The sequence below is a fragment of the Carettochelys insculpta genome, chromosome 22 (genome assembly GCF_033958435.1).
Source record: "Carettochelys insculpta isolate YL-2023 chromosome 22, ASM3395843v1, whole genome shotgun sequence".
In the NCBI taxonomy this organism is placed as follows: Eukaryota; Metazoa; Chordata; order Testudines; family Carettochelyidae; genus Carettochelys; species Carettochelys insculpta.
Window position 1 is genome coordinate 4,205,306 of NC_134158.1, and position 25,220 is coordinate 4,230,525.

General features: G+C 56.3%; 2 protein-coding genes across 2 annotated transcripts in view; both read right to left on the reverse strand.

The window, feature by feature from the left end:
- The window catches only part of LOC142024740 (uncharacterized), a 372,768-nt gene that overhangs the window by 226,803 nt on the left and 120,745 nt on the right, over positions 1-25,220 (reverse strand). The gene's annotated exons all lie outside the window — the stretch shown is intronic.
- On the reverse strand, positions 968-22,988 carry LOC142024834 (butyrophilin subfamily 1 member A1-like). Its single transcript, XM_075017104.1, has 9 exons — positions 22,901-22,988; positions 18,862-18,978; positions 16,800-17,147; positions 14,315-14,596; positions 12,683-12,799; positions 6,964-6,984; positions 6,835-6,861; positions 6,665-6,691; positions 968-1,683 (listed from the first exon to the last, which is right to left on the reverse strand). The coding sequence occupies exons 2-9, from the start codon at positions 18,965-18,967 to the stop codon at positions 1,085-1,087; spliced, it is 1,527 nt and encodes a 508-aa protein (XP_074873205.1). The 5' UTR covers positions 18,968-18,978; positions 22,901-22,988; the 3' UTR covers positions 968-1,084.

The window sequence follows — 25,220 nt, forward strand, 5'->3', positions numbered from 1 at the left end:
ACCCCATCCTCCCCCAGCCAAACCTTGTGTCAACATTACAAGCAAACAATGAGGAGCACAGAGACACTGGGTGGGTCACGCTCAGGTGTTTATTGCTACGAACGTTTCTCTTTCATTTCCCGAACTCGCCCGCAGTGACACAGAGCAGCCACGTTTTCCGAACCAGGACGCGACACCCATGAGCGACGCCGGGAAATGGGCGGGTGGTGCTGCACAGACCAGGCAAACGCTCCTGGGGACGGGAGTGAAGAACCCACGTGGATAATCCCATTTCTCAGACAGGCCGGGCGGGTGCGTGTAAAACCCGGTGAAATGGGAATGAGACGAGCGCTGGGGTTGCACCCGGCGCTGCTGGAGTAGAACAACTGCTCCGTTTTGTCCCCCCGCACGTCACACGCAGATGTGGCAGGGCAGGACCTGGGACAGGAGCGACTCCCCCGCCCGGCGCCGTCTGCTGCCCCTGGGCCGGGGGCCGGGCTAGTCCGAGGGCAGCAAACTGCCCTGGGCAGCACCAGGCACTCGGTGTGTGTCAGTATTTCCCACCCGCCTCGCCCGGCGCTGGGGCCCTTTGTCCCCGCGCACGGGAGGGGCAAACGCACGGGAGGAGCCAGTGGGTTCTGCACGGCCCGGCTGGGCCCCGCTCACGCCCTGGGGCTGGGCTCGCACCCCCCCGGCTGGCCCAGCTGCTGAGCCCCTCCCACAGCCCCCCCGGCTGAGGCTGCAGCGCAGAGCGGCCGCACGTACAGCAGGGCCCCGGCCCTCTCCCCTGCCCAGCGCTGCCCCTGGGGCCGCTGCTCCCCCTCCGTGGGCAGAGACTCCCCAGGGCAGGAAATGTGCCAGGTCCCCGGGCCCCCCAATGGGCCTCTCCCCTCACTGGGGTCCTCCAGTCCCCCCACTGCAGCCCCCTCCTCACCCCACCCTCAGCATCGACCCGGCCCTGCCCCCACCCGACCCACACTGCCCTGCCCCCCCCAGCCTGCAGCTGCTCCCCCAGCTCACAGGCCTGGGCACCGACAGGGAGAGGGTTGGGGGCAGGCAGGAGATGCCCCTTAGACGACCCCATGGGAGCAGGGCTGGGGGCTGGTTAGTGCTGGGAGGGGTCAGTCTGTGCCGCGGGGTCACTGCCAGGGACAGGGATTCCCTGCAGCTGCGCTGGGAGGGGGCAGATTGTCAGGGGAGCCGCGTTTGTCCCCCCGGGGTTGGTACTGGGGCAGAAATAAGGGCGGAGGGGCCCGGAGAAGGTGCGGGTGAAAGTGAAGAGATGGGACCTGTCAGTCACATTGTAAAATGAGACCTCGCCCGCCTCGTAGTCCAGGAAAACCCCCACCCGGCCGGGCCTGGCGCTCACAGGGAGGGGGGTCGGGGGGGAGGTGAGGGCCTTGTATCCCCCGTCCTTCAGCCACACGGCCCAGTATCCATCCCAAGGTGACACTTGGACCTGCCCCTTCCTGCGCACAGATTCCCTGCACACCCCCAGGTCCCACTCACTCGTGTCTCCCACCTCCACCTCCCAGTAACACCTCCCACCCGTGAGCCGCTCCGCGCCCAGCACACAGGGACAAGGATCAAATCTCTCGGCGTTGTGGGGCAGATCCTGGCGGGCGTCTCCGCATCTCACACGTTTCCCATCCTCAGACAGGATGAGCCAGGGACTTGCCGTGTCTGGATCCAGAGTGACGTCCACTGGGGAGAGTCACAGAGTCAGTGCGGGGGCAGGGCTGGTCCCTGGGGTCGGAGGGAAATGAACCTGCGCCCCAGTGATCGCTCTGGGGGTGTTGTCTGAGGGGCGTCAGGGCCCCTCTGCCTGGGAGGAGACGCTGAGGGGGGAGGGCAGGGGAGTGGGGGAGGGGTGAGAAGGTGTCAGGGAGGGCGGAGGAGGGGCCAGGCTCACAGCTGGAGAGGAGAGAGAAGGGGCAGGTGATGGGGAGGTGTGAAGGGGGAGGGGCAGGTGAGGGGGGAGGGGCGCAATGAGGGCAATGGGGGGCAGAGGAGCAGACCCCATAAGCCCTGGGAGGGATGAAGGGGGGTACCGGGGGCTGCAGAGGGTGACGGAAGGGGCAGCAAGGGGCGGGGCTGAGGGCTGTGAGGCGATGGGGAGCTCCCATGGGGCAGGGGACCAAGGGGAGGGACGGGTGCTGGGTGGGGGGCTGAGGGGTGGGGCAGGTGCCAGCACCATGGGGGGCAGGGAATGGGCAGCCCCAGGGCACAGAGTGAGGCAGGCGCCCGGGGGCCAAGGGACCGGCCGGGGCAGGGCAGCCCCAGTGGGGGAGGAGGGAAGGAGGAGGGGGGTGACGGGGCTGCAGGAGGGAGGGGAGGAGCAGGGGGTGGGGGCAGCGCTGGGGCAATTAAGGGGCAGGAGTGGGGGCAGCTCCAGGCCCACAGACAGGAGTGAGGGGCTGGGCTGGGGCGGTGGCCCAGGGACAAGGGGAGGGCAGGAGTCGAGCTGGCCTCTGGGGCACACAGCAGGAGGGGGAGGGGCGACACCCCAGCACACAGGAGGTGAACAGGGACAGGGGGAGGAGGCGGCTCCAGGGGAAAGGAGGGGGCAGGGGAAGGAGACAAAGGGGGTGAGCAGGGAGGCAGGTACCAGGGGAAGGGGGAAGAGTGGGGCAGATCTCAGGACACAATAGGGCAGTGAGGGGAGGGGCGGGTGCCAGGAATAGGGAGGTGTGGGGTAGGGGGAGTGAGCAGGAGGGATGGGGGGTGGGGCAGAGGGTCATCTGCAAGGAGGGCAGAGGGGGGAAGGACATGGGCACCAGGGGGCAGAGATGGGGGAGGGAAGGGCCCACGTCGGGGACACAAAGGAGACAAGGGACGAGACACGGGGCAGGCAGAGGGGCAAAGGGAAGGGCCGGCACCAGGGGGCAGACGGGACAATGGCTGAGAGGGAGCTCAGGGGGCGGAGGAGCGGTGAACAGAGGGGCTGGCACCGGGGGACCAGAGGGGGGAGGGGGCAAGTGTCAGGGAGGTGGGAGGTGAGGGGAGGGGAGGGGCTTGTGCTTAGGGGAGAGGAGGGGCCAGGGCAGGAGGAGGAAGGGGACGAGGACGGTACCGGGGCAGGGTGGGGGAGGGGAAGGGAAGGGGCAGTTCTGGGCGTTGGGGGCGAGAGAGGCACAAGGGTGGGGGTGAAAGTCGGGGGCAGAGGGGGCAGCAGATGGGCGGCAGCAATGGGACGGGGAGGGGCGGGTGCCAGGAACAGAAGAGGGGGCAGAGGGGAGAGGCAATGGGGACAGGAGGCCAGAGTGGAGGGAAGGGAGGGGCAGGTTCCCACAGGGACCCCCCCCACCTCCGAGGAGATCCACCCCCCCACCCCCTGACTCCCCTCACCCCCAGCCCCAGGCAGCGCTGCCTGGTCAGTGGTGGGCTGGAAACGTGAATGGGAATTGGCTGGGTCAGACCCTGTCACAGAGCAGCAGAAAACCCTTTGCCGGGGACGCAGACGGGGCAGACGTGGGACCCAGAGGGGCTCCCACCTGGCTGGTGTCTGTGACGGTGTCGGGCGGTTGGGTTGGTGCATCGGCCGACCTGCCCCTGGCAGACGATGGGGGTGAGCGGGGGGGAGGGAGCTCTCCCCTCACCGCTCCTGAGGAGCCCGGCCTGGGGGAGGCGCCAGGCCCAGACTGGATGTCCAGGAACCCTCCTGCCCTGCTGGGACCCAGCAGACGGAGCTGTGCTGCCAGGGAGCCAGTCTGGCTGGTGCTGGGTCACACATCGCTGCGGTACTGCTGGGGGTCAGGAAATGTCGTCCCCCTTGCGGTGCGGGTAACGGGCAGCAGAGCTGAACTGAGCCGGCCTGAGCGAGGGGACCCCTCAGCGCTAATCTGTGCTGGGGCCGGCCAGGCTGAGCCCCGGCGCCTCTGGGCCTGGCCCAGCAGTGAGGAAGTAACAGACTTGCTGGAGCCCCGGCACCTCTGCCACTGCAAAGGGAGCCCTGGTCGCCCCACTGAGCTGCACCCCCGCAGCAGGAGGGGTGGGGCCATGGCCTGGGGAAGAGAGAGCCGGGGACGCGGGGGGTTTGCTGACACTCACAGGCACTGTCTGACCTGCCCCTCTGCCCTGGGGACAGACAGAGCTGACCAGGCCCCAGGGACTCGCTGGGTTTGTTCAGTGGCCGCTAGAGCGGAGATCCCTGCTCAGCAGGTGTAAGCGTCCAGCCTGGCTGCAGGGCAGTGTCTGTGGCACACAGCCCGGCCCCCACGAGCAGGTCCCCCCCTCACAGCTGAAACGACAGAGCTGGGTGGAACCTCAGCAGACTCATCAAGGTCAGAGGGGCAGGTGGCAGCAGCAGGAGATGGCGCAGGGCCCCTGGGGACGGAGCAGGGGAGTGAACAGCGGCACAACACACAAGAGCGGCCACAACACGCGTGTGTGGGACAATGTTCCAGTGACTGAGCTCCGGCAGGTTGGGGCTCTGACTGGGAACCCGACAGAAATGTTTCCTCATCGGCTGAGACTTTTAAAATGCACCTTTGGCAGGACTGTTCTTTCACACCCTCCCTGTCCCGAGAGGTCCTTATCTAGGGGAGTTTTTGCACTAAACTTTTTGATTATAATTAACTTTTTTGCAAAAATGGCCACATTAGGCAAGACCAATGGCCCATCTTCCCCAGTGTCCTGTCTTCCATCACTGCCTATTGCAGGTGTTTCAGAGGGAATGGACAGAACAGGGAATTGTCTACCAATCCATGCCCTGTCATCCACTCCCAGCTCCTGGAGCAGGGAGGCTGGGGAAAAAAAGGGGTTTGCATCCCTGCCCAGCCTGGCTAACAGCCATGTACGCACCTGCCCTCCACAGGCTTATCCAGCTCTAGTGCTTGTTTGAGCCATGTTAAGCTCTTGGCCTTCACAACACCCCGGGCAGAGCGTTCTGTAGGTTGCCGCCGTGTGGTGTGAAGAAAGGCCCTTGTGTTTGTTTCAAGCTCACTGCCTACTAACCTCTTTGGGTGACCCCTGCTTTGTGCGCTGAATGAAGGGGAACACTGCCCGGCTCATTTCCCCACACCTGCCAAGATTTTAGGAGCCCCTTTGACAGGGGTTGGCAACCCCCAGCATGGGTGCCAAAAGTGGCCCATGATCCGATTTTCATTGGGAGCTCAGCCCTGCCCCTCCTGCCCTACGCAGCTGGGAGTCTGGTGAAAAGCATCTGCAGTATTTCCCTTGGCCCCTTGCTGGAAAAGCCCCAGCTCTGTGCTGGGAAATGCAAGGGCGCGTGCATGGAGAACAGAGCCAGGTTTGAAGACAATTTAGGCTTACATTGCCTTAGAAACTGGTTCAGCACTTGGTGCAGGCTCCCTTGTATTTTCACACGCAGAGCGGAGGCATTTGCAGCAGCCCTCACACCCAGCTACATATGGGCTCAGGAGCACCAGTTCCTCCCCTCCTGACCCCCCACTAATCCTCCAGGCCAAGTTGCCGGGGCTGGAGCAGGCCCCTTGTCCCACGCAGGGGAGCCTACAGGAACACTGGGCCCCTGAGCAATGTGGAGTTTGACGTTATCACCCCCATTTTGAGAGCAAACGAGGACAAGGAAAAAGATGTGCCTGGGGACAGGCTCCTAAGTGGGAAGGGCAATGTTTGAATCAACCCTCCGAACACACACACACCCATTCCCAGGTTCTACCCCCTGCCCCACAAACTGGCCCCCCATCCCCAGGCTTAACCCCTCTCAGCCCCAAGCCCTGAGATTACCTCCTCTTAGCTCCACCCCTACCCTCCTCCAGCCCCATCCCCAGGATTCACCCCACTCAGCTCCAAATCCTCCCCCACATCCTCAGGCTTTATACCCCTTGGCCAATGAGCTCTGCCAGCTGCCCGCACTCCTGCTCCTCCACCACCCCCTACCCCTCTCCTCCTCCTTCTCAGCAGGGCTGTGGGGCTCCAGCAGGGGCGGACTCAGCCTCCCCTCCCTCCAGCTCTCCCGCAGGCTTAGCACTTCTCCCCCCCAGCAGCCCCTGAAATACTGGAATGAGACGTAATTGGTTTCCTGGCTGGATATCTCCTGCCGGCCGTTAGACCAATTAAATTTGGATCCATTATTTCGGTGCGGCTGGGCCGGGAGCCACAAAAGGAGCCAGCACCAGCCGCACTGGGATCTGCAACTGATGCCTTAAAGAGCCACACACGGCTCCGGAGCCGCAGATGGCCAACCCCAGCCTGGTGCCAGGTCCCACCTCCGCCTGGGAATGTCCCTGCTGAGTGCAGCCAGGGTGGGGGTGGGGAAACGCACACTGAACATGTGGCTAAGGCATCACACCACCGGCTGCCCCAAACGTCCAGTGTCCTACGTTGCTGTGTGTTAAGGGTTGGTCAGGTCGGTCCTATTGAACCATCTGCCCCAGCAGCGGGGGCCTTCCTAACCCAGCTCAATAGAGACACTGAACAGCTCTTAACCCTTTGTGTTATGCTCGAGGGAAATTGCAGGTTTCATGGTGTGCAGACCCTGCTGTGGGGAGGGGAGGGGAGGGGAGGGTTCAGCCGTTCAATGCCTACTAAGGGCACATGAGATGAAGTGTATCGGGCAGCACCCAGGTGCCTGAGAAGGTGAAGCCATCGGATATAATCTTTCGCTACTAAGCCCTCTTCTAACGCCAAGGGTCAGAGAGCTTTCAGGGACGGGGGGTGGGGACTGACAGATCACATTTCAGTGGAGTTACAGCACAGTTACCTGCGTATTGTTGGACTTTCTCCCAACCTGAAATCAAGCAAATATGGAGGTGAGAATTGCCCTGAGCACGGACTTGTGGAACAGAAAACTCTTTTTAACAAAGTTTACAATAACAGCAAAACATTATCTGCACAGTAACTGTCAAGTAGGGAAAATGCGTATTTATTTACCTGCATTTAGTAGGGCTCTTCTCCACTCTGCAACCAAACACAGACCGAGAGATGAGACTTGCACACAGACACCTCAAATAGGAGACAAGTTTGTAACCAGGTTCACATTAGCAATAAAAGACGACTTACCGAGTTCACCCTGCAGCTTCTCTAAAAGCAAAGGAAAGAGAAACAAGTGAATGTGTGAAAAGAATAAAGAGGCTGTTCAGTAAGATCCCACCCAACCCACACTGACTCCCAGTTCATAGGGAGAGCTCTGAACATCTCCCATGGGGGTCTGTGACAGAGCAGTTGATCTGCACTAGTACAGACAGGTTAAAACAGGCCATGGGCAAGGTCTGTCCCAGGAATCAACTGAGGGAAGGCTTGTGGCAGCCAATCAGAGCTAGGGTGACCATATCTCCCCCGGCCAAACACAGGACATGGGGAATGACCCCCATTCTGGCCAAAACGGGATGGATGGTCGCCCTGTCTGGGGCACCGGGAACAGGGCTGCTGCCCCACCAGTGAAACTCCTGGCTTCCCCGAGCTGTGGGTGGCAGCCCCCACCGCTGCAGAGTCAACCCCCACACTCAAGCCCCCCACAACTGTGGCTCCAGCCCCCCGGGCCCTGGCCCCAGCCTTAGCGGCCCCGCTCAGCACCTACTGCCCCTGGCCCCAGCCCTGCTCCAAACTCTGCATCCCAGTTCAACCCCCACCGGCTCCAGCTCTGGCTTCCTAGGTCCACATCCCCGTCCCCATCTCCAGTGGCCCCACTGCAATCCCACCTCCTCCTCCCCAGGCTCCTGCTCCAACATCCACAGTCCCCCTCAACCCCCCGTTGCTCTGGCTCCAATCCCCGCCACCCATAGGCGCTAGCTCCCCCGGTCCCCGTCCCCAGCTCCAGTCCCATCAGCCCCAGCATTTCAAGGCATGTTCTAGACATCAGTGGGCACAAACCTCCTGGCTTGGGTGAGAAGTGTAGAAGCCTGACTGCCCCTGGACTCTCCATTTGCTCCCTCAGGACCCAGGCTGAGACAGTGATCTCAGGGGGAGGATTTAGGGGTAAGGGTGTGGTTGGAGTCAGGGTTAGCAGTCCCCTCGCCCCACTTCAGTGAGCCAGGCTTCTTGCTTCCTCTTCAGCCAGCTGCTGCCACCAGGGTTCTCACCCCTCCCATCCCAGGCCAGCCCCACTCTGGTCAGAACCCTGTTGAGGCATTTGGGTGAATAGCCAGCGTGTATGTGTGGGGAAGGAAGGGGGCTGGTGGCATTTGAAAGTGGTGGTGATTGCGATCCCTGCTGGATACGGCATTAGCTGCATGTAAGCAAAGCAATGTGTGAACCTCTAGTTACACATTCCATGATGGCCGTGAGTTTTCCTGATTTAGCTGCTGCCTTTAGTTACAGCAGCCTTTCCCTGGGTGCCTGTTAGCAGCAGCCCAGCCCAGAATCTCTGCAGTGCCGTCATCTGGGGCCCTGCCCTGACATATCCTCTTTGTTCCCAGGCCATCTCCTTGTACAACCCCTGCAACAGTGGTTCTCAAACTTGTGGGTCGAACATGCTCAGTAGTCCACAGACCGAAGTTTGAGACCCCCTGAGCTACAATAGGGCTTGTGAGGGGGGGTCCTCAGAGGGCAGCCAGCAGCTGTTTTCTGCTTTGCCTGCAGTGGAGGAGTCTGCCCCCAGCTGGAGCCAGGGCTTCTGGAGCCTGTTACACTGCTCTGGGCCTTTAACCAAACACAAAAGTGTGCAGCTTCTCTGCGTGTGAGGAGGACATTGAGCAAGTGACCTGGGTGTAGCCAGTGCACCAGCCCAGGGAGATCTGCCTGAGTGTGCAGACAGTGACATTGGCTGCTCACACTCAGCAGGGTGGGGTTGCGATGGTGCCACTGAGCCCTTTCCCAGGACGATTTGTCGCTATTTGCACTTTTGCAGGACAGGTGAGATTTCACACTGTTAGGTTTATGGCAAAACCCCTGCATCAGTTAATGGAACGGGCCCAGACACTGAACTTTCTAGCCCTCCCATTCAAATTGCAGAGTCTCTAGAGCGAGAAGGACAAGAGGTGAGGTTTCATTGCATCTTCTTGATGGTGATGTTCACGTTACTGTTTCATGCAGCTCTGCTGCAGCACTGAAATACAGAACCAATAGATGGGCAAATGAAGAGACATGGTCAGGTCCATCTGTGGAAGTCTCTGCACCCCCAACCCTGGCCAGTTCCTGACCTTGTGGGTGGTACACGCCCCTTGGGAAAGTGAAAGCTAGGAAGGAACAGGTCCCCCTCAGGCCTGGGTACATGGTGGGGTACCTTGGTAAAGAGGCAGTAGAGAAGCCTTTCTTTAGCTGGGGGCTGCTCAAGTCAGCATTACCCAGGGAGCAGGGTGTGGATGGACCCCACAGTCACTAAGTCTAAGATCACAGAATCATAGAACACAAGAACTGGAAGAGACTTCAAAAGGTCATCAAGTCCAGTCCCCTGCCCTCCCAGCAGGGCCAAGATCCATCTACATCATCCCTGACAGATGTTTGTCTCTCCTGCTCACAAAAGTCTTAAATGATGGAGATTCCACAACCTCCCTAAGCAATTACCAGTGTTTAACTCTCGTGAGAGGAAGCTTTTCCAGATGTCCAACCTAAACCTCCCTTGCTACGATTTAAGTCCATTGATTCTTGTCCTGCCCTCAGAGGTTAAGGAGAATATTTTCTACCCCTTCTCCATGTCTCAGGCTTTTAGGTACCCAAAAGCTGTGATCATGTCCCTTCCACAGACTAAAGAAATCCAGTTCTTTCAATCTTCCCTCAGGTTTTCCAGATCTTTCATAATTTGTTGTTCTTCTCTGGATCTTTTCCAAGTTGCCCCATCCTTCCCGAAACGAGGTGCCCAGAACTGGACAATGCTCCAGCTGAGGCCTGACCAGTGCAGAGCAGAGCAGAGCTACGTCTGATGTCCTTCTTACAGCACTTGGGCTAATCGACACCGGAATGGTGTTTGCAATTTGTTTGCAAGTGTCACGCTGACTCTTCCTCAGCGTGTGATCCTCACTGATCTGTATTTCCCTTTCTGTAGTGCTCCTTCCTGCATCGCCATTCCCCATTTCGCATGAGAGTAGCTGATTTTTAACTTCCCAAGCGGAATCGTTTGCACTTGTCCTAACCAATAGATGATCAGGTCTTTCCCTCCTCATCCCCTTGGTGTATGAGCACTGATAGTCATACTCAGCAAGGAGTGATCCCCACCATCACAAACACCGCAGGAAATGGAGATAGTGAGCACAGCCTGAGCTAGACCATCGCGTGTCCAGACCGACCAGCATCCCAGATCAGTTGTGCAGTTCCTAGCTGTGTTTGTGTTACAGCAATACGAGCCACCGCGCTCACCAGTACAGCTGGGGCAGGGAATTCTCTCAAAGGTCCAGGGACCCAGGCAGCGACAGTTAATTGTTTTGAGTGCTTAGTGTTTGGAAATGAGCCCAACCTGGTCCTCTGGGCACAGACACGCAACCAAATACTGTATCTCTAAATCCTCCAATAAACCTGTTCAATTCTGGTGCTGACAAGATGCAGAGGTGACAATTCTAAAGGTCCCAAACCCAGTTCCACTGTTCACAGGCACAAAGCACAGCTCCTCTCTGCTCCTCTGAATTACCTGCTTTCGTCTTCACCGGGAAACCCTTGTAACAGGCACTTCCCCTTCCCAGTCCTGCCGACAGTGGTACATTTCGACATAAAGCTCACAGTGCTTCAGCAGACAGAATCCTCTGGGCAGGACTTTCACAGCTGCCTTAGGGAGTTTCTATATTCGGTGCCAATGAAGTTAAACAGAAATTGGATCCAGACCCCAAAGCCAGCTTTGAAACCCCCCCAGCTCCCTATAAACACCCAGATCACTAAAGGCCAATTTCTGGCCTCTGAGTTGAAAAACCCGCATCTGAGCACTTATGCTGCAGCAGAGAGTTCATTGCCCTCCTCCTGTCGCAGGTGTAACCCAGGTAACCCCGAACCTTTGCATGGGCACAGCCACTGCTTTCCCCACCCACAGCTCCTAGCTGCAAGCCAAATGGGGGCGTGGGGCTGGGCCCTAAGAAGCACCTCTTACACTTTCTGGCTTCCTGCAAGTACTTCAGTTCCATATGTTAGTGCTCCAAGCAATGTTTCTGCTGACTATTTCCCTGGGTGGAATAAATTTTGTTCTCTGCCCCAAATCATGAGTGGATGTGCACCACCCGTACAAACAAAGGCTGCTGGCTGCTGACTGTGAACACTTTGCTTATTGTCACGGTTAATTTAGAAAGGCTCCAGAACTCAAAAAAGCCATTTAGTAAAAAGCCAGACCACAGGTTTCAGGAAACTGCAAAGCAAGCCAGAAATACGCTAAATTACATACGTAACTGCAAGCTACGGAAGCCATATTCTGTTAAGACCTTGCCAGTTAAGCAGATGCTTTTATACTTGCTGATGTAACAATTTCGTATTTTATATCAAATAATAAGTGAAGCAAATCAGCAGAGGCTAGCCAATGGGGATGAGGGCGTCTGAGCAGGTGATCGTGCCGGCCTTTAAACCACCAACTGAAAACTGCCATCCCAGCAAAAATAATACACAAAGCAAGAAAATGGAATAACGAGTTAAGTAATTAACATACAAGGCAAGAAAATGGCCTAATGAGCCAAAAAATAGCATGGTAAGCGAAAAATGATATTACATAAGGGAAAAACACCAGAATCTAATTATGAGCCACAAGTGTAAAGTACCTCATCGACCAGTCACTCATTGCGAGCCTGAGAACAAGGTACCTTAAGGGCATTAAGTTTGCCATTCAGGGACACTCAATAGGATGGCTGAGTGCTGCCGTTGCTGGTCCAAACAACAAGATACAGGGACCGTCTGCAACGTCCGTACAGCAGATTGCCTAAGTACCTCTACACTCTGTGAGGAATTGGCTTGGTACGACCTCGCCCGGCTAGGGGATCAGGCCCCAGGCATTAGTAATGGCTCTAAGGAGCAGTAAAATAGGCCTCAATAAATGTAACCTGGAACCAAAACTGCCCTCCGGGACAAAGGAATGAGGGGAACCTCCAGTAGAGGGTCTCCACTGTAAAGGCTGGTAACAATCACCAAGAGGTAGGTCTCTTTAGCCCCCCTTGCTCCTGGAAATGCTGCGTCTTTAGCTCTGAGGCTGGCAGTAACATAATGAAAAAGGGAAACACATGTTCAGTGTAGCCAGGGATGACCTGGAATGCATTCTGCCTGCTTGTGTCGTAAACACCTGGACGTCTTTAATTATTCTTCTCCTGCTCTTATCTTTAATATTAATAAACTTTATAAAAATAAGTAAAAAGCCTTAAGGTGTTAATAGTGATCACAATAATGACCAATTCATAAATAAACAATAAATATTAATATCATAACTAACTAATAATAATAATATTAATAAAAGGGGTAAAGTCCACGCTTGGGCACGTAGCCCATAAGACCCCTGACTTTCACCACTCACACTGATCAGCTGGGTGGCACCTGACTCTTGCCTGAGAGGCCTCCCAAGCGCTCAGCACACAGGGAATACGAGCTCCAAGCCCAGCTCACTGGGCCCAACACGGTGTTTCACATTCAGCAATGCTGATCCCCAGGGAATAGTTCACACTCACATTCAGTTGGACTCTCCAGTGAGAGCTGAGGGGTGAAACCTCTTGATTCAGTTCAGGCAAAGTCATAATTTATTCAGGTCCCTCGTCACCCTCAGCTCAGCTCCTGCTGCCTGCAACTCCTCCCAGCACAAAATCAACGCCCACTAATCCCCACGTCGCTGCTAATCTCTCTCGCCCCCCACACGTTCACCCTCCCGCCTGCCCGACTCTCCTTACTTCACCTTTCGCTCTGCGCTGTCTCCAGAAGCAGTAACTGGCCAGGGGGATGAGAACACCCAGCAGCGGCAGGATCACAGCCAGAGCCACCAGCCAGGGACTGACCCTCGGGAAAAACAGCTCTGCAAGAGAGAGTGCCCTTGACTTGGGAGCAAATACGTGCAGCCTGAAGGCAGGACACTGGGCCAGTGGGGACTCCGACTACACAGGAAAAGACACAGGTAGACGTGGCACTTCTGCTTTATTAGTGCAATGGAAGTGCCAGCTGTCGCCTGGTTACTGAACATGGTTACTCAATGGGAGGGGGCACGTCGGGGGGATAGGAAAGGACTCTGCTGTGCCACACCTCCCTCCAACTGGCGTCCGTTCGAACACTCCCGAGGCCAGGGATAGCCAGCAGCGAGCGTGAGCCAAATCTGGAGGGCCAGAGCTTTAGAAAATACCCCTGCAGCTTTTTGCTTTATCTACTTTATCTCATCATTAGTTTCTCTGGAGTCCGGACTGTGACTCCACCTTGACCAAGAAATTTGGAACTGGACAAAAACGCCTGATTTCCCGGCCCCAGGCTGCAGCCAGCACAGACTGGCCCTCAGAAGCAGAGAGCTGTGACCTGCCTCCCGGTGCCCCGTGGTGACTGGTGAGGGAGTTCCAGGGGGTGAGGGGATGGCTCTGCTCACCCCACCCCACTTTAACTGGCGAGTCCACAGGAAGGGTTAGTGCAGGACAGGCTGGGGGTAAACGTACCTTGCACTAGTCTGCTCTGCACTACCTGGGTGTGGGGACCCCGCAGCCCTGCACCAACTCTTCCCTGGTGCACATTGATCGGTTCCGGTTTCAAAGCAGGGAGACTGAAGCACATGATGGAACTGTCAGTGCAGGCAGCAGGGTCCAGACACACCGACAGTGCCCAGCAGGCCGGGGGAGGCAGATTTACACCCCAGCTGGCCAGCATTGACTGCTCCTGTGGGCGAGCCCTGCTCCTGCTCGCTTTGCTGCAGAGCCCTCTAGCCTGCAAACAGGACCGGGAAATCCCACCCCCAGCCCCCCACTCCTAAACAGATAGCGCCAGCTCGCAGTGCCAGCCCAGTCCTCACTGCAGCAAGAGAGAATCCCCTCCTCCGCCCCAGTGCCCTATTAAGGAGGGGACCGAGGGAGCTGAAGCTCCAGGCCCATCGCCAGAATAAGGCCCATAAAAATTGGATCTAGATCCTGTCATTGCATCTTTTGCAAGTTGTAGAGCACGAAAAGTTATGTTAGAGACATTTTGCTCTTTTTTATTCAAATAAATTATGAATTCATAAAAATTATTATTTTGAATTCTGGTGTGTAGTGTCGGCCCAGCAGAAATTCTCAGCTCCAGGCCCAGTAGGCCCTTAGTCTGGCCCTGCTCCACCCCAGCTAAGAAGAACCCTGCTTGCAGGTACTGAGCTGTTATGAAAATTTGGCCTCGGGCACCCGACTTGTAAGCATTAAACACCTCAGCTCCGACTGGAGTCCATGAGACTGGAGGTTGCTCAGGACTCTGCAACGAGTATTCAGGAGCTTGAACGTTCAGGCTAATGATGAGGAGACAAATTTGTTCCACCAACATGTGCAGTGTCTCAGTCGATCCATGTGCGGCGTGGACAGCAACTGACCTGCTACGTAAACTGTGGACTTTCTCTCCTGGTTGAGCCGGGGGTTCCTGACGCAGCAGGACACTTTCTGGTTGGACTCTTCTGTTATAACAACAGAAAGCTCTGTTTGAAACAGGCCCCCAGTCTCCTGAGATACTTTTTCAGAGGCCAGTGGTAACAGCTGGTCCTGACGATCTCTCCACTGAGCCTCGGGCTGTGGGTACCATCCGGATGATCGACACACCAGCCGGATCCCTCCGTTCTCATGTCCCTCCACAGAGATATCAGGAGCAGAGCCCAGATCTACAAAATAAATAAATAAGCGCTTGATAATCTTATGCTGTCCAGCTTTATTACACTGTTAGCAAAAGCTGTTCCCTTTAAACTAATCCTCTGTAGCACTGAGGGTTCAAAGTGACTGCCAGGGCTGCCAAATCAACAAGGACAGTGGAGAGCTGCTGGGATTGCCACGAGCTGGGCAGCCTGGGAAGATGGAGGAGACCCACAAGATGCGGGTACATGGCGAGAAGGTCATACGAAGTAGCTCAGGGGCACCAGACAGTAGTATGGGTGTGGGGGCAGAGCTCTGCTCAGCACGTTGTGGTGGGATCCACACCAACCCAGGGGTGGAGTCCTCTGCCACTGCCAGAGCCCTGGGCTGTGACCCAGGGGAGCAGAGTGCTCCCTGCTCACTCTACCCGCTGCTGCCAGCTCCATCCCAAGGTGGCCACTTACCCACCTTAGGTCAAGAGGCCTGTGTTTGCTTGGCATCAGCCTCAGCCATGGCACCAGGCAATAGATGGTTTGCTCTCTCCTGCTGAGGGCCCAGGCTCCTGAGACTATTTCGTGTTCTGCCCTGCCCTGCCCAGAGGACCTGAACTCCACCACCGTATTTTGCTCTGTTCTGCCCAGAGGGCTTGAGCTCCAGTGACGGCTACATTCCCATTAAGGATGGCCTTTACAGAACTTGGTATTCATAGGGAATTGCCTCACCACAAGGCTGACAGGGAGGGATGGTCACAGACGCTTACATCACTCAACAAACAAGGGAGAATACAATCACAGACTATGGGGCACATGCTGTCTACTAAACTGTGTCTTCGGGAACACTGGCCTGTACGGAAAGGGAGTGAAAACACGAACTTTCTTTCTGGACCAGATGATTCCAATGGGGAATGTGAAAATACCCATAATGATCCTGGGAAACCCAGCCTAGAGCTTTCTACCATGGCTGACGATGCCTTACGCAGGAAACCAGGACAGCAGCGAGCAGCACTTCAACAGCAGGCTTAGGAGGTGCAGCTTGTCCATGGGATGCACCTTTCGTAGATCAAAGGTGCACTGGCACCGCTTGTATAGAAAAGCTTTTTAGATGTAAATGAGGGAAATGTTCCCATGGTCACAGGTTAGGGCTTTTGAATATTATCTGGGCATAATTATGTAGCAACTGCAAACCTAAATGTTAACTACAACTGCCTAAATGGCCACTAAATCCTACAACACCTTCCCTTTCTGTAAAAACAAAACCAACCAAAAACCGCGAAGAAATTCACAGACAAACCTTTGTTAGCACAGAATTGAGGATGCCTGGTGGTATTATTTGCTGCCTTTCCACAATGCAGCGACAGCTCTGCCACCCAGCACCCACCAATCCTCCTCTAGTCAGAACAGCTACGCTCAACACAGGGAGTGCAACCACCATGCACACGCATGTGCGTGCGTGCGTGCGCACACACACACACACACACACACACACAAAAAACCAATGGAACCTTCCTTGTGTCTACTTGCTGACAAAAAAATACTCACCACCGGACAACCTTATCTGCTGCGCTTCCAAAATACTAAGTTCAGCAAAACTGAGATCTCTGATGAACAGGAAACCCACTGTGAAGTTTGACACCCAAATAACCTTAACTCTGCCCTTCTGGAGCTGGCAGTGACCATTGGGAATTGGCTGCCTGCACTGCCACTGCATTCACTGTGCTCGGTGTAGCTGCAATGACTCATGGATTGATTATATGAACCTACTGGCAGAGCTGTCGATGTGGTAAGAGGAGAGGTGCAGGGGTACCTGGGGGATCAGCTCTGAGCGGTGCAAGTCAGTCAGTGGTGGGTACAGACTCTTTGCCATGGGGAGGGCCAGTAACCTGGTGTCAGACACGACAGTGCACACTAGGGCTTGCTGAGGGCTAAGTGAAAGCGACCTCCCAGAAGGAATCCACACCACAGGGCTGGGGTGACAGGCAGGGTTGCCAACTTTCCTGGACTGGATGAGTCAGACGCCCTTTGTGGCAATGGCATTCGGTCCGTCCAGTCTGACGGAGCTGGCAACACTAGTGACAGGATGGTAACATTTTGGAAGCAGGGGATGGATTGTGTGGGTTGGGCTCAGTTTTGCATGTAGACTGAGGAGTTCTCTCCACCGGTGTCATCTCAGAGTGGCCCCTCTGACACCAGTTATTACCCTGCTGAAGACATTAAATCATCAAAACAAGTTACTGACCTGCCACCTGCAGTTCCAATAGAGCATCTTCATAAGAGACACTGGACTGGAAAAAACATTTGTATTGCCCATTGTCGGAGGGTCGGATATCGCGTATCCTCAGGGAAACGCTGCCATGGGTGATGTTGTCTTTCAAGAGCTCAGTTCTCCCTCGATATTCCGGCATCTGCTCTTCATATAGATCCTGCCCGCGGCGGTACAAGTGCACAGCTGCAGAGAACTGGGATCGGAACCACCTCACCTCCATGGTCTCAGCGCTCATCCTGGGGGAGAGGTGGCAGGGCAGGACGGCCTCCCCGCCTACGATGGCAGCGACTGGATGGTCAGGGCCGGTCACTGTGAACTGTGCTGTGACATGGACAATGAGAAACGTCTCAGAGGAATAGCCATGTTAGTCTGTATCTCCAGAAACAAGAGAAATCCTGTGGCACGTTCAAGACTAATTTATTTGTGCACTAGCTTTTGTGGGCTGGAACCCACGGAACAAACTTCCCATAAACCAATCAAAGTTTGGATTATGTTACATTTATTCCAAAGGATTCTTTTACAACACGTAGGACTCTCTGGTCTTTCAACCCCTTCTCTAAGGGCCTGTCCTCTTGGTTAACAGGTCATGTCCGCTTGCAGCCCAAGATCCAGGAAGTCTGTTCAGTTCACATCCAGCTTTTATATCAAAGATCTTTGTTTTCTTGGGTTTCTGGGACCTGATCTAACCCAGTTCATGCAACTTTCTCTAAACATGACACCTCTCTGGAGCTGTTACCTGTCCTGCAAGTCATGACCCTTCCTGGCTTGTAAATTCTGAAGGGGATGAGGTAACCCTCTCCCATGGCACTAATTTCTATCCCCAGCCCACAACGATACGTGTAACTTGTGCAGATGCCATTGATAAAAGCTGTTCCAAAATAAATGGAGCATTCATTAAGTGAATTCGATAGTCCTCAAAATATGTTCCATGGAATTCACATCTGAGTGTTAGACACTGTCCCTACTTTCTCTGACCAGGCCCAAGACATCTCATGGGTATCTTGGGAATAACAGCATGGGGGCTTGGTTCTCTGATATACCAAGGCCTTTTTGTGCTGCTCCAGCACGGGGGACTTCTCATCTCCTGTAGGGATGCTGTAACAGCTGACAAGGGGTGGAGATATGAAACCAGATCATCAGGCCTCAGGTGGTGGCTTTAAAGCCAAGTCAGAGGTCGGATGACGGAAAGTACAAGACACAGAGAACTGGTCACTGTGGAGCAGCCCAGCTGTCCAGGATGCGGATTAGTGTCAGGCCTTACCACTGCATTCCCACCCCAGAAGGGGACGTGAGAACACCTGAGGACAAACTAGACGGAGGGTGGGGAGAGCAGAACTGCTGCTGACCCAGGCTAGAACGATTTGACTGGCCTGTGAAAGACTCAGCCTGGAACAGTACTTCAGGTGAGAAATGTTAGTTACATTCAACTTCTGTAATGTGCTAAGGTGAGCAAGTGTGTTTTGTTTATTAACAGACAAGACCTTCTGTTTGTTACCACTTCAGATCTACCTCCGCTCTTTCATCAACCAACATTTCTTGCTTATAACCCAGCTTATGTAAATTCCAACTTGGGGAGGGGGGAAGGCATTGAGGACAGAAGTGAACTTCATTAATTTTGGTTTTGGACCCCAAAGGGTGGGGTGAACATCTGGATGCTGGAGCAAATCCCTTGAGTCCTCCCAGAGCTGATCTCAGTGTTTGCATCTGCAGCCGATGTGGCCGTACTGGTGAATTTTGCTAGAGGGGGCTGGGGAACCTGGCTGAGCAAGACAGACGAAAGCGGGACCCAGGTTGTCAAAGAAGGGGGGCTCAGTGGTGGCTAAGCACCTCTGGTGACATCCCAGGGGTCCCAACCCAGCACAGCGTATAGGTAGCAAACATGGTTACTGGGCACCCAGCTGTGCCCTGTGGTTTCTCCATGTTATTGGCCGGTTGAGCAGACATGGTTTACAAGACTAGGCAGTGATGTGAGATGGATGGAAGTGAACACCAGTGGAAACAGCAGCAAACCCAGCCAGGAGGCCGGAGCTCCTACCTGACTCCAGCCTGGGAACCTGCAGCGCGAGGCAGAGGGCGAGGTAGCCGGGCAGAGCAGAGCTCACTGCAGAGCTGGGGGAGAACAAGGGAACCTTCTCCGTCATTATCGCTGGGGCTGGGGAAGAGGAGAAATGACAAACCAGACAGCGAGTGAATGGGATGCAATGACAGCACCTGGGTGCTCTGACTTTCACAGCCCTGGTCTGCGGATCAGTTGTGTTTCCATTAGCGCAATTCCCAGTACTCATAGGCTAAGGTCAGAGGGACCATTAGATCATCTAACCTGATTTGTGTTCCTGGCCTCGCCACTGCTGTGGGGGAAAGAATTGCTGCTCTCGCCATAACCTGGTGAACAGGCCGAGTATCTGAGCTGTACAGCCACTCGCACTCTCTGGGCTGGAACCAACACGTATCGTTGGAGGACCCAGAAAACACAGGGAGATGCCTCAATGATTGAGCCCCAACTTCTACGGGACGTTTCATTCCCCCACCTCTCTGCAGGGAAGTGGGGAGCAGTGGGAGAAGGTCTCTGGTGTTTCTGTTAAAGAATGGGCTGGCCGGGACACACAAACTTACTTGGGACTGAGAGACAAAAGACGATGAGGGAGAGAGTGAGCCAAGCTGGGCCCCTGTGATAGGACCCGGTTTCTGGGCACAGCTAGAGAAATCAATCCAGTGTAATTTTGCTTAAAATCTGGGCCACTTACAGCCCCCGGCTGGGATTCTCTTCTCACAAAGACAAATCCAGCCAGCCACAACCGCACCTCTGCCAGCCCCACTGGCCAGCCAGACACCACACAAGCAAACCCACAGCCTTCCCAGCAGCTGTACCAGCCCAGCCCAGCAACCCCCCAGTTCAGGTGTGGGGCTCTTAATCCTGTTTCACCCAACACTAACAGATTCCTCCAGACCCCAAAAGGCCCAGCCCAGCCCAGCCCCTGGTCACTATACACTTGGATCTTACCCAAAGAACACGCTCACCAATTCTTTAGATCTAATCTCTAAAGATTTCTCAATACAAGAGAAAGGACCGGCTTAGAGAGAAGGCTTGTTGGAGCAATACTTGACACACATCAGTCATAACTACTAGTGCAGCCAGCGGTGTTATCTGCTGATTCCTGAAAGTCTCTGAAAGTTCACTGCAGGTTACAAGGGTTCAGTTATCAAGGCATTGGCGATCCAGCCTGTTGGTGTCCACATGCTGGGACATGGACCCTGGGAGACCACAAGACAAAAGACCCAAGGTGGACACTGATAAGTCCACACCATTGTTCTTGTTTGTCTCTTTGTGTTTGGGAACAAAGCCCCTTCTTCTTCCCACAATCACTTGAGGGCCTCCCCCACCTGACTCAGGGGGGTGTTGTGGCAAAGTGTCATTGGACGAGTCCCAGGAGACAGTTTCAGAGTTCGGAACTGGACCTGTTCCTTCCTTTCAGCCCAGCTCACTTGACCAAAGGGCTCCATCCCACTGACAGGTCCCAAGCATCTGGGATGCAGATTCAATGTCTGAGCACTTGTTTATAGCCCATTCATGCTGGCTGGGGCTGAGCTCACACCTCCTATTGTGAAACTTAGTACAGAAACATTGTCTAACACAGCCACAGAGCTAAAATCTGTAACTTCACCTACAGACATGGTACAGACGCGTGAGTATCCTACAGAGATTCAGGGCATCATCGGTTTTCACTACACAGCCCCCCCCTCCTCCCAGCACAATATTTGGGGCCAATAGCCCCACTGGGCATTAAAATGGCTTCCAGACCCAATATAAAAATCCAGTCACGTGACAGCCCCCCAGGAGCACACCTCAGTGGAGCCCCAGCTTTGGCCAGGCCGATCCCTCCCGTAACAGCTGCTGCTCTGCTGTGCTGAGGGCGTTCTGGTTCTCAGCTGGGTGACACCACACTGCTACTTCCTTTGGGGTCACTGCAACACACCCTGGGCCCCAGAGGGGCAGAACACCGTCTCCAGCAGGACTCTGGCTGGGTGGGACTTGGTGCACAAAGCCACAGAGACAGGCTGGGATCAGAGTTGCTCAGCAACCCAGGCTCTGAACCACCCAAGCCAAGATACACAGAGGTGACTCCAGGAAGGCAGGTGTCAGAGGGGAGCCGAGTTAGTCTGTACCTTCCAAAACAACAGGCAGTCCTGGGGCACCTGACAGACTAACGGACGTTTTGGAGCATCAGCTTTCGTGGGCAGAGACCTGCTTTGTCAGCATGTCCTGGTGCGCTGCTCTGGTCAGACAGAACCAGCTGCTCCTGGGCGCTCCAGAGCGCAACGCCCAGGGCTGTCTGACAGGCTGCTCTCGGCAGTGGGCCAATGCGCTGTGCTAAGCATCAGGCAGCCAGGCATGTAAAAGGGCTCGCTAGGGCCACGCATGCCGCCAGGTGTGTCCCTGGTGGGACAGCCACATCCCAGCCTGTCCTGCTGCCCCGTCTCGCTGCGCTGGCTGGACATGGAGCAGTGTAAGGCAGGGACCAGCCAGCCAGCCAGGTAACCGTGTTGTGACCACCACTGGCCTAGGCCAGCCCTCAGCCCCCCAGCTGGTCTGGGCCACACCCTCCCCCTGCACCCGTACTCTGTCACCCCTCCACCCTGATTCCCCACAGCCACCTACAACCAACCCCTGCCCTGAGCCCCCCTGGGGCTGTGGTAAGACACCACCTGGCAGAGATTTAAGTTACTTTCCCCCCGGGAAGTGACCTGCCTCTGTGGAAGGGGGGTCATGGGGTCCCACACAAGGAAGGGGTCACTCCCCAGGGAGCTGGAGCTGGAGCTGGAGCTGGGCAGAGACCAGACTTTGTACATCCACAACAGTCGCCTCTCGCTCTTCCCCTGCTGCTCTGAACTGAGGGAGCCTCTCCTGGCCCCTACCCTGAGCTGTTCGCTGCAACCCCGAATCGTGTCTGTGACCCTTTCAGAGACCACCCAGGGGTGTGGGACCTGCCCCCGAGTGTGGCTGCTCAGAGCTCCCCAAAACCTGCCCGTGCCACACAAGCGCCCGCACGAGTGGTTCAGAGCTGAGCTCTTATGGCGACTGGGCCCTGGGCCTCTATGGCCCCGGCACCTGCAATGGGCTCAGGCCAAGGGCTGACTTGCCGCGGGCGCTGCCGGAAGCTCCGGCTGGGGCTGGACTGGGACAAGGGGAAGTGGCTGTGACTGGCCTCGGGCCAGGGCGGCTGAAGCCCCCCGCCCCCTCCAGAGAGTTGCAGAGTCTCACCGGAGTAACTGCTCCCCCTCTGCCCCCGGCACCCCGGGGCTCAGCTGCCGCTTCTCCCCCCAGCCCGATTCTCCTCCAGCCCCTCACTTAGCCGAGCCTCCGGCGCTGCCTCCGCCCCGCTGCATTTACCCCTTGCCCCGCTTTAGCTCCCTGCTGAAAGGAGCAGCACCAAGGGAGGGGCGCCACGATTCTCCGGCGTTACTGCGCGTGCCCGGTACCCCCCCACCCGCAGCTCAGGCCTGCAGGGCGCTGCCCGCAGGGACACCGGGCCTGGCCCGGGAGCAGCCGTGCCAGGCAGGGAGTGGGCGCGAGCAGGGCTGGCGGGCGGGTCTCGTCCCCCCCCTCCCCCGAGCACGTGCACTCAGTGGCAGCTGCCGCGAGCGAGCCAGTGAGAGGCGCAGCTCCCCCCGCCCCAGGGCAGCAGCCGCCCGGCCCGGCCCGGCCCCGCCGGGGTGAGATCCCCGCTCCGGGCTGCAGAGGGGCAGAGAGCTGCGCGCCGCGCTCGGACGGGGGGAGGTTCACAGCCCGGGGGAGTGCGGGTCCCTGGGGCTTGTGCTCCGGAATCCCGCAGGCGGGTCAGGGAACCGGCCCCTCCCTGCATCTGCTGCCCCCAGACCCTTCCCGCTGCCACCCGCGGGGGCTTCCAGCAGCGCCGGCCCAAGGGACCGGGTGGTTCTCGGGGTCTGCGTGGGCGTTTCTAGCGGGGAAAGGGGCAGCCCAGCGCCACATCCCCCCCGCGAGGCCCTGGCACAGCCGCAGCTCCCGAGACTGGCCCGGGGCAAGGCGGCTGGGTGTGCAGAGCGGGAGCCCCCACCTGTGGAGTCCTGCGAAGCCGGGGCCGAGCTGTGCCGGTCTCCCCAGGGGCCTCCCCGCTTCGCTGGCGCCCGGAGCCACCCCCTAGGCAGCGCTCCTGTGCCCAGAGCCGGCTTCCCTTGCCCGGGCTGCAGCACCCATCCCGCCGCAGGGCTCGGGCAGCCACGAGGGGTGACTCCAGCCTGGCCCGGAGCTTTGCACCCAGTTATCGCATTTCCTGTTGCAGAGCAGCGCCGTCCTGCCCTGGCACACGCACCCCTGCGAGAGCGAGAGCGAGAGCGAAAGCAGGACGGGGCCCTTTGCTCTTCCTGCCACCGGCTCCACCTCACAGGGCGGTTCGGTACAAACATTGAATCCCGCTGACCCGCCCACGGTGCTGGGAGTCTGCAAGTCGGGGGCCGGCCCAGCCTCGGCCCATTCTGCAGGCTGCTTGGCCGGTGCTCTGGGAGTCTGGAACAATAAGTGCAGCCCCACGGGAGGAATGTGCCTGAATCCCGCCGCAGCAGCCCCTGGACTCAGCGGCCACGTTAAATCCTTCTCGTTCCTTGGTGTAACATTAACGTGGGATTATCTGCGGTGTCGTGTTTCCAATGGCCCAGACTTACTCCCTGGGCCTCTTCACCTGCCCACATCTGCATGACAAGCGTCTGCTGACAGAAGTGTCCTTTGGAAGGGATTTCCCAGCAAAACTTCTCTCAGCAGATTGCATCGACACATAGGCCCTGGCTACAGTTAGAGAAATCTTCCCAATAGCCACGCTAACGGCCATTTCAAAGAGTACGAATGAGGGGCTGAAATGCATATTCATTGCCTCATTAGCATGCTGCCGGCCACAGCACTTCAAATTTGCCGCTTTTCGCTCCCACACGGCTTGTCCAGAATCACAGGGCTGGAAGGGACCTCAGGAGGTCGTCTAGTCCAGCCCCCTGCTTCAAGCAGGATCAACCCCCACTAAGTCATCCCAGCCAGGACCTTGTCCAGCCGGGACTTAAAACCCTCAAGGGATGGAGAATCCACCACCCCTCTAGGCAACACATTCCAGTGCTTCACCACCCTCCTGGGGAAGTAGTTTTTCCTAATATCTAACCTACACCTCTCCTTCTTCACCTTCAGACCATTACTCCTTGTTCTGCCATCTGACACCACTGAGAACAGTTTCTCACCCTCCTCTTCAGAGCTCCCCTTCAGGAAGTTGAAGGCTGCTATTAAATCACTTCTAAGTCTTCTCTTCTGTAAACTGAACAAGCCCAAGTCCCTCAGCCTCTCCTCATAGGTCTTGTGCTCCAGCCCCCTAATCTTTTTTGTTGCCCTTCGCTGAACCTGCTCCAGCAAATCCACATCATTTTTGTACTGGGGGGCCCAAAACTGGACACAATATTCCAGATGTGGCCTCACCAGTGCCGAATAAAGAGGAATAATCACTTCTCTAGATCTGCTCGAAATGCTCCTAATGCACCCCAGTGTGCCGTTAGCCTTCTTGGCTACAAGGGCACACGGTTTACTCATACCCAGCCTTTCATCCACCATAACCTCTAGGTCACTTTCCATCGTGCTGCTGCTGAGCCAGTCGGTCCCCAGCCTATAACAATGCTTGGGATTCTTCTGCCCCAGGTGCAGGACTCTGCACTTCTCCTTGTTGAACCGCATCAGATTTCTTTTGGCCCAGTCCTCCAATTTATCCAGGTCCCTCTGGATCCTCTCTCTACCCTCCAATGTATCTACCTCTCCCCCTAGTTTTGTGTCATCTGCAAACTTGCTGAGGGTGCAACCCAGTCCCCCATCCAGGTCATTAATAAAGATGTTAAATAACGCCAGCCCCAGAACCGAGCCTTGTGGCACGCCGCTTGAAACAGACCACCATCCAGAGATTGAGCCATTGACTACTATGCGCTGGGCCCGACCATCAAGCCAGCTTTGTATGCATCTTATCGTCCAAGAATCCAATCCATATTGCCTTAACTTATGGACAAGAATGTTGTGGGAGACCGTATCAAAAGCTTTGCTGAAGTCAGGCTATATCACATCCACTGACTTCCCAATGTCCACAGAGCTTGTTACCTCGTCATAGAAGCTAATCAGATTGGTCAGACAGGACTTGTCCCTGGTGAATCCATGTTGGCTACTTTTCATCACTTTCCTCTCTTGCAAGTGCTCCAGAATGGATTCCTTGAGCATTCCCTCCATTATTTTCCCAGGAATTGAGGTAAGGCTGATGGGTCTATAGTTCCCTGGATTGTCCTTCTTTCCTTTTGTAAAGATGGGAACTACGTTTCCCTTTTTTCCAGTCGTCTGGTATCTCCCCCGATCTCTGAGAGTCTTCA

Coding starts and splice junctions, on each gene's coding strand:
- LOC142024834 (XM_075017104.1), bottom strand. CDS start 18,967: ATGACGGAGAAGGTTCCCTTGTTCTCCCCCAGCTCTGCAGTGAGCTCT. Junction 17,148..18,861: donor GGTTCCCAGGCTGGAGTCAG/GTAGGAGCTCCG, acceptor TCCATGTCACAG/CACAGTTCACAGTGACCGGC. Junction 1,684..6,664: donor GAAAGTCCAACAATACGCAG/GTAACTGTGCTG, acceptor GACTCTCCCCAG/TGGACGTCACTCTGGATCCA.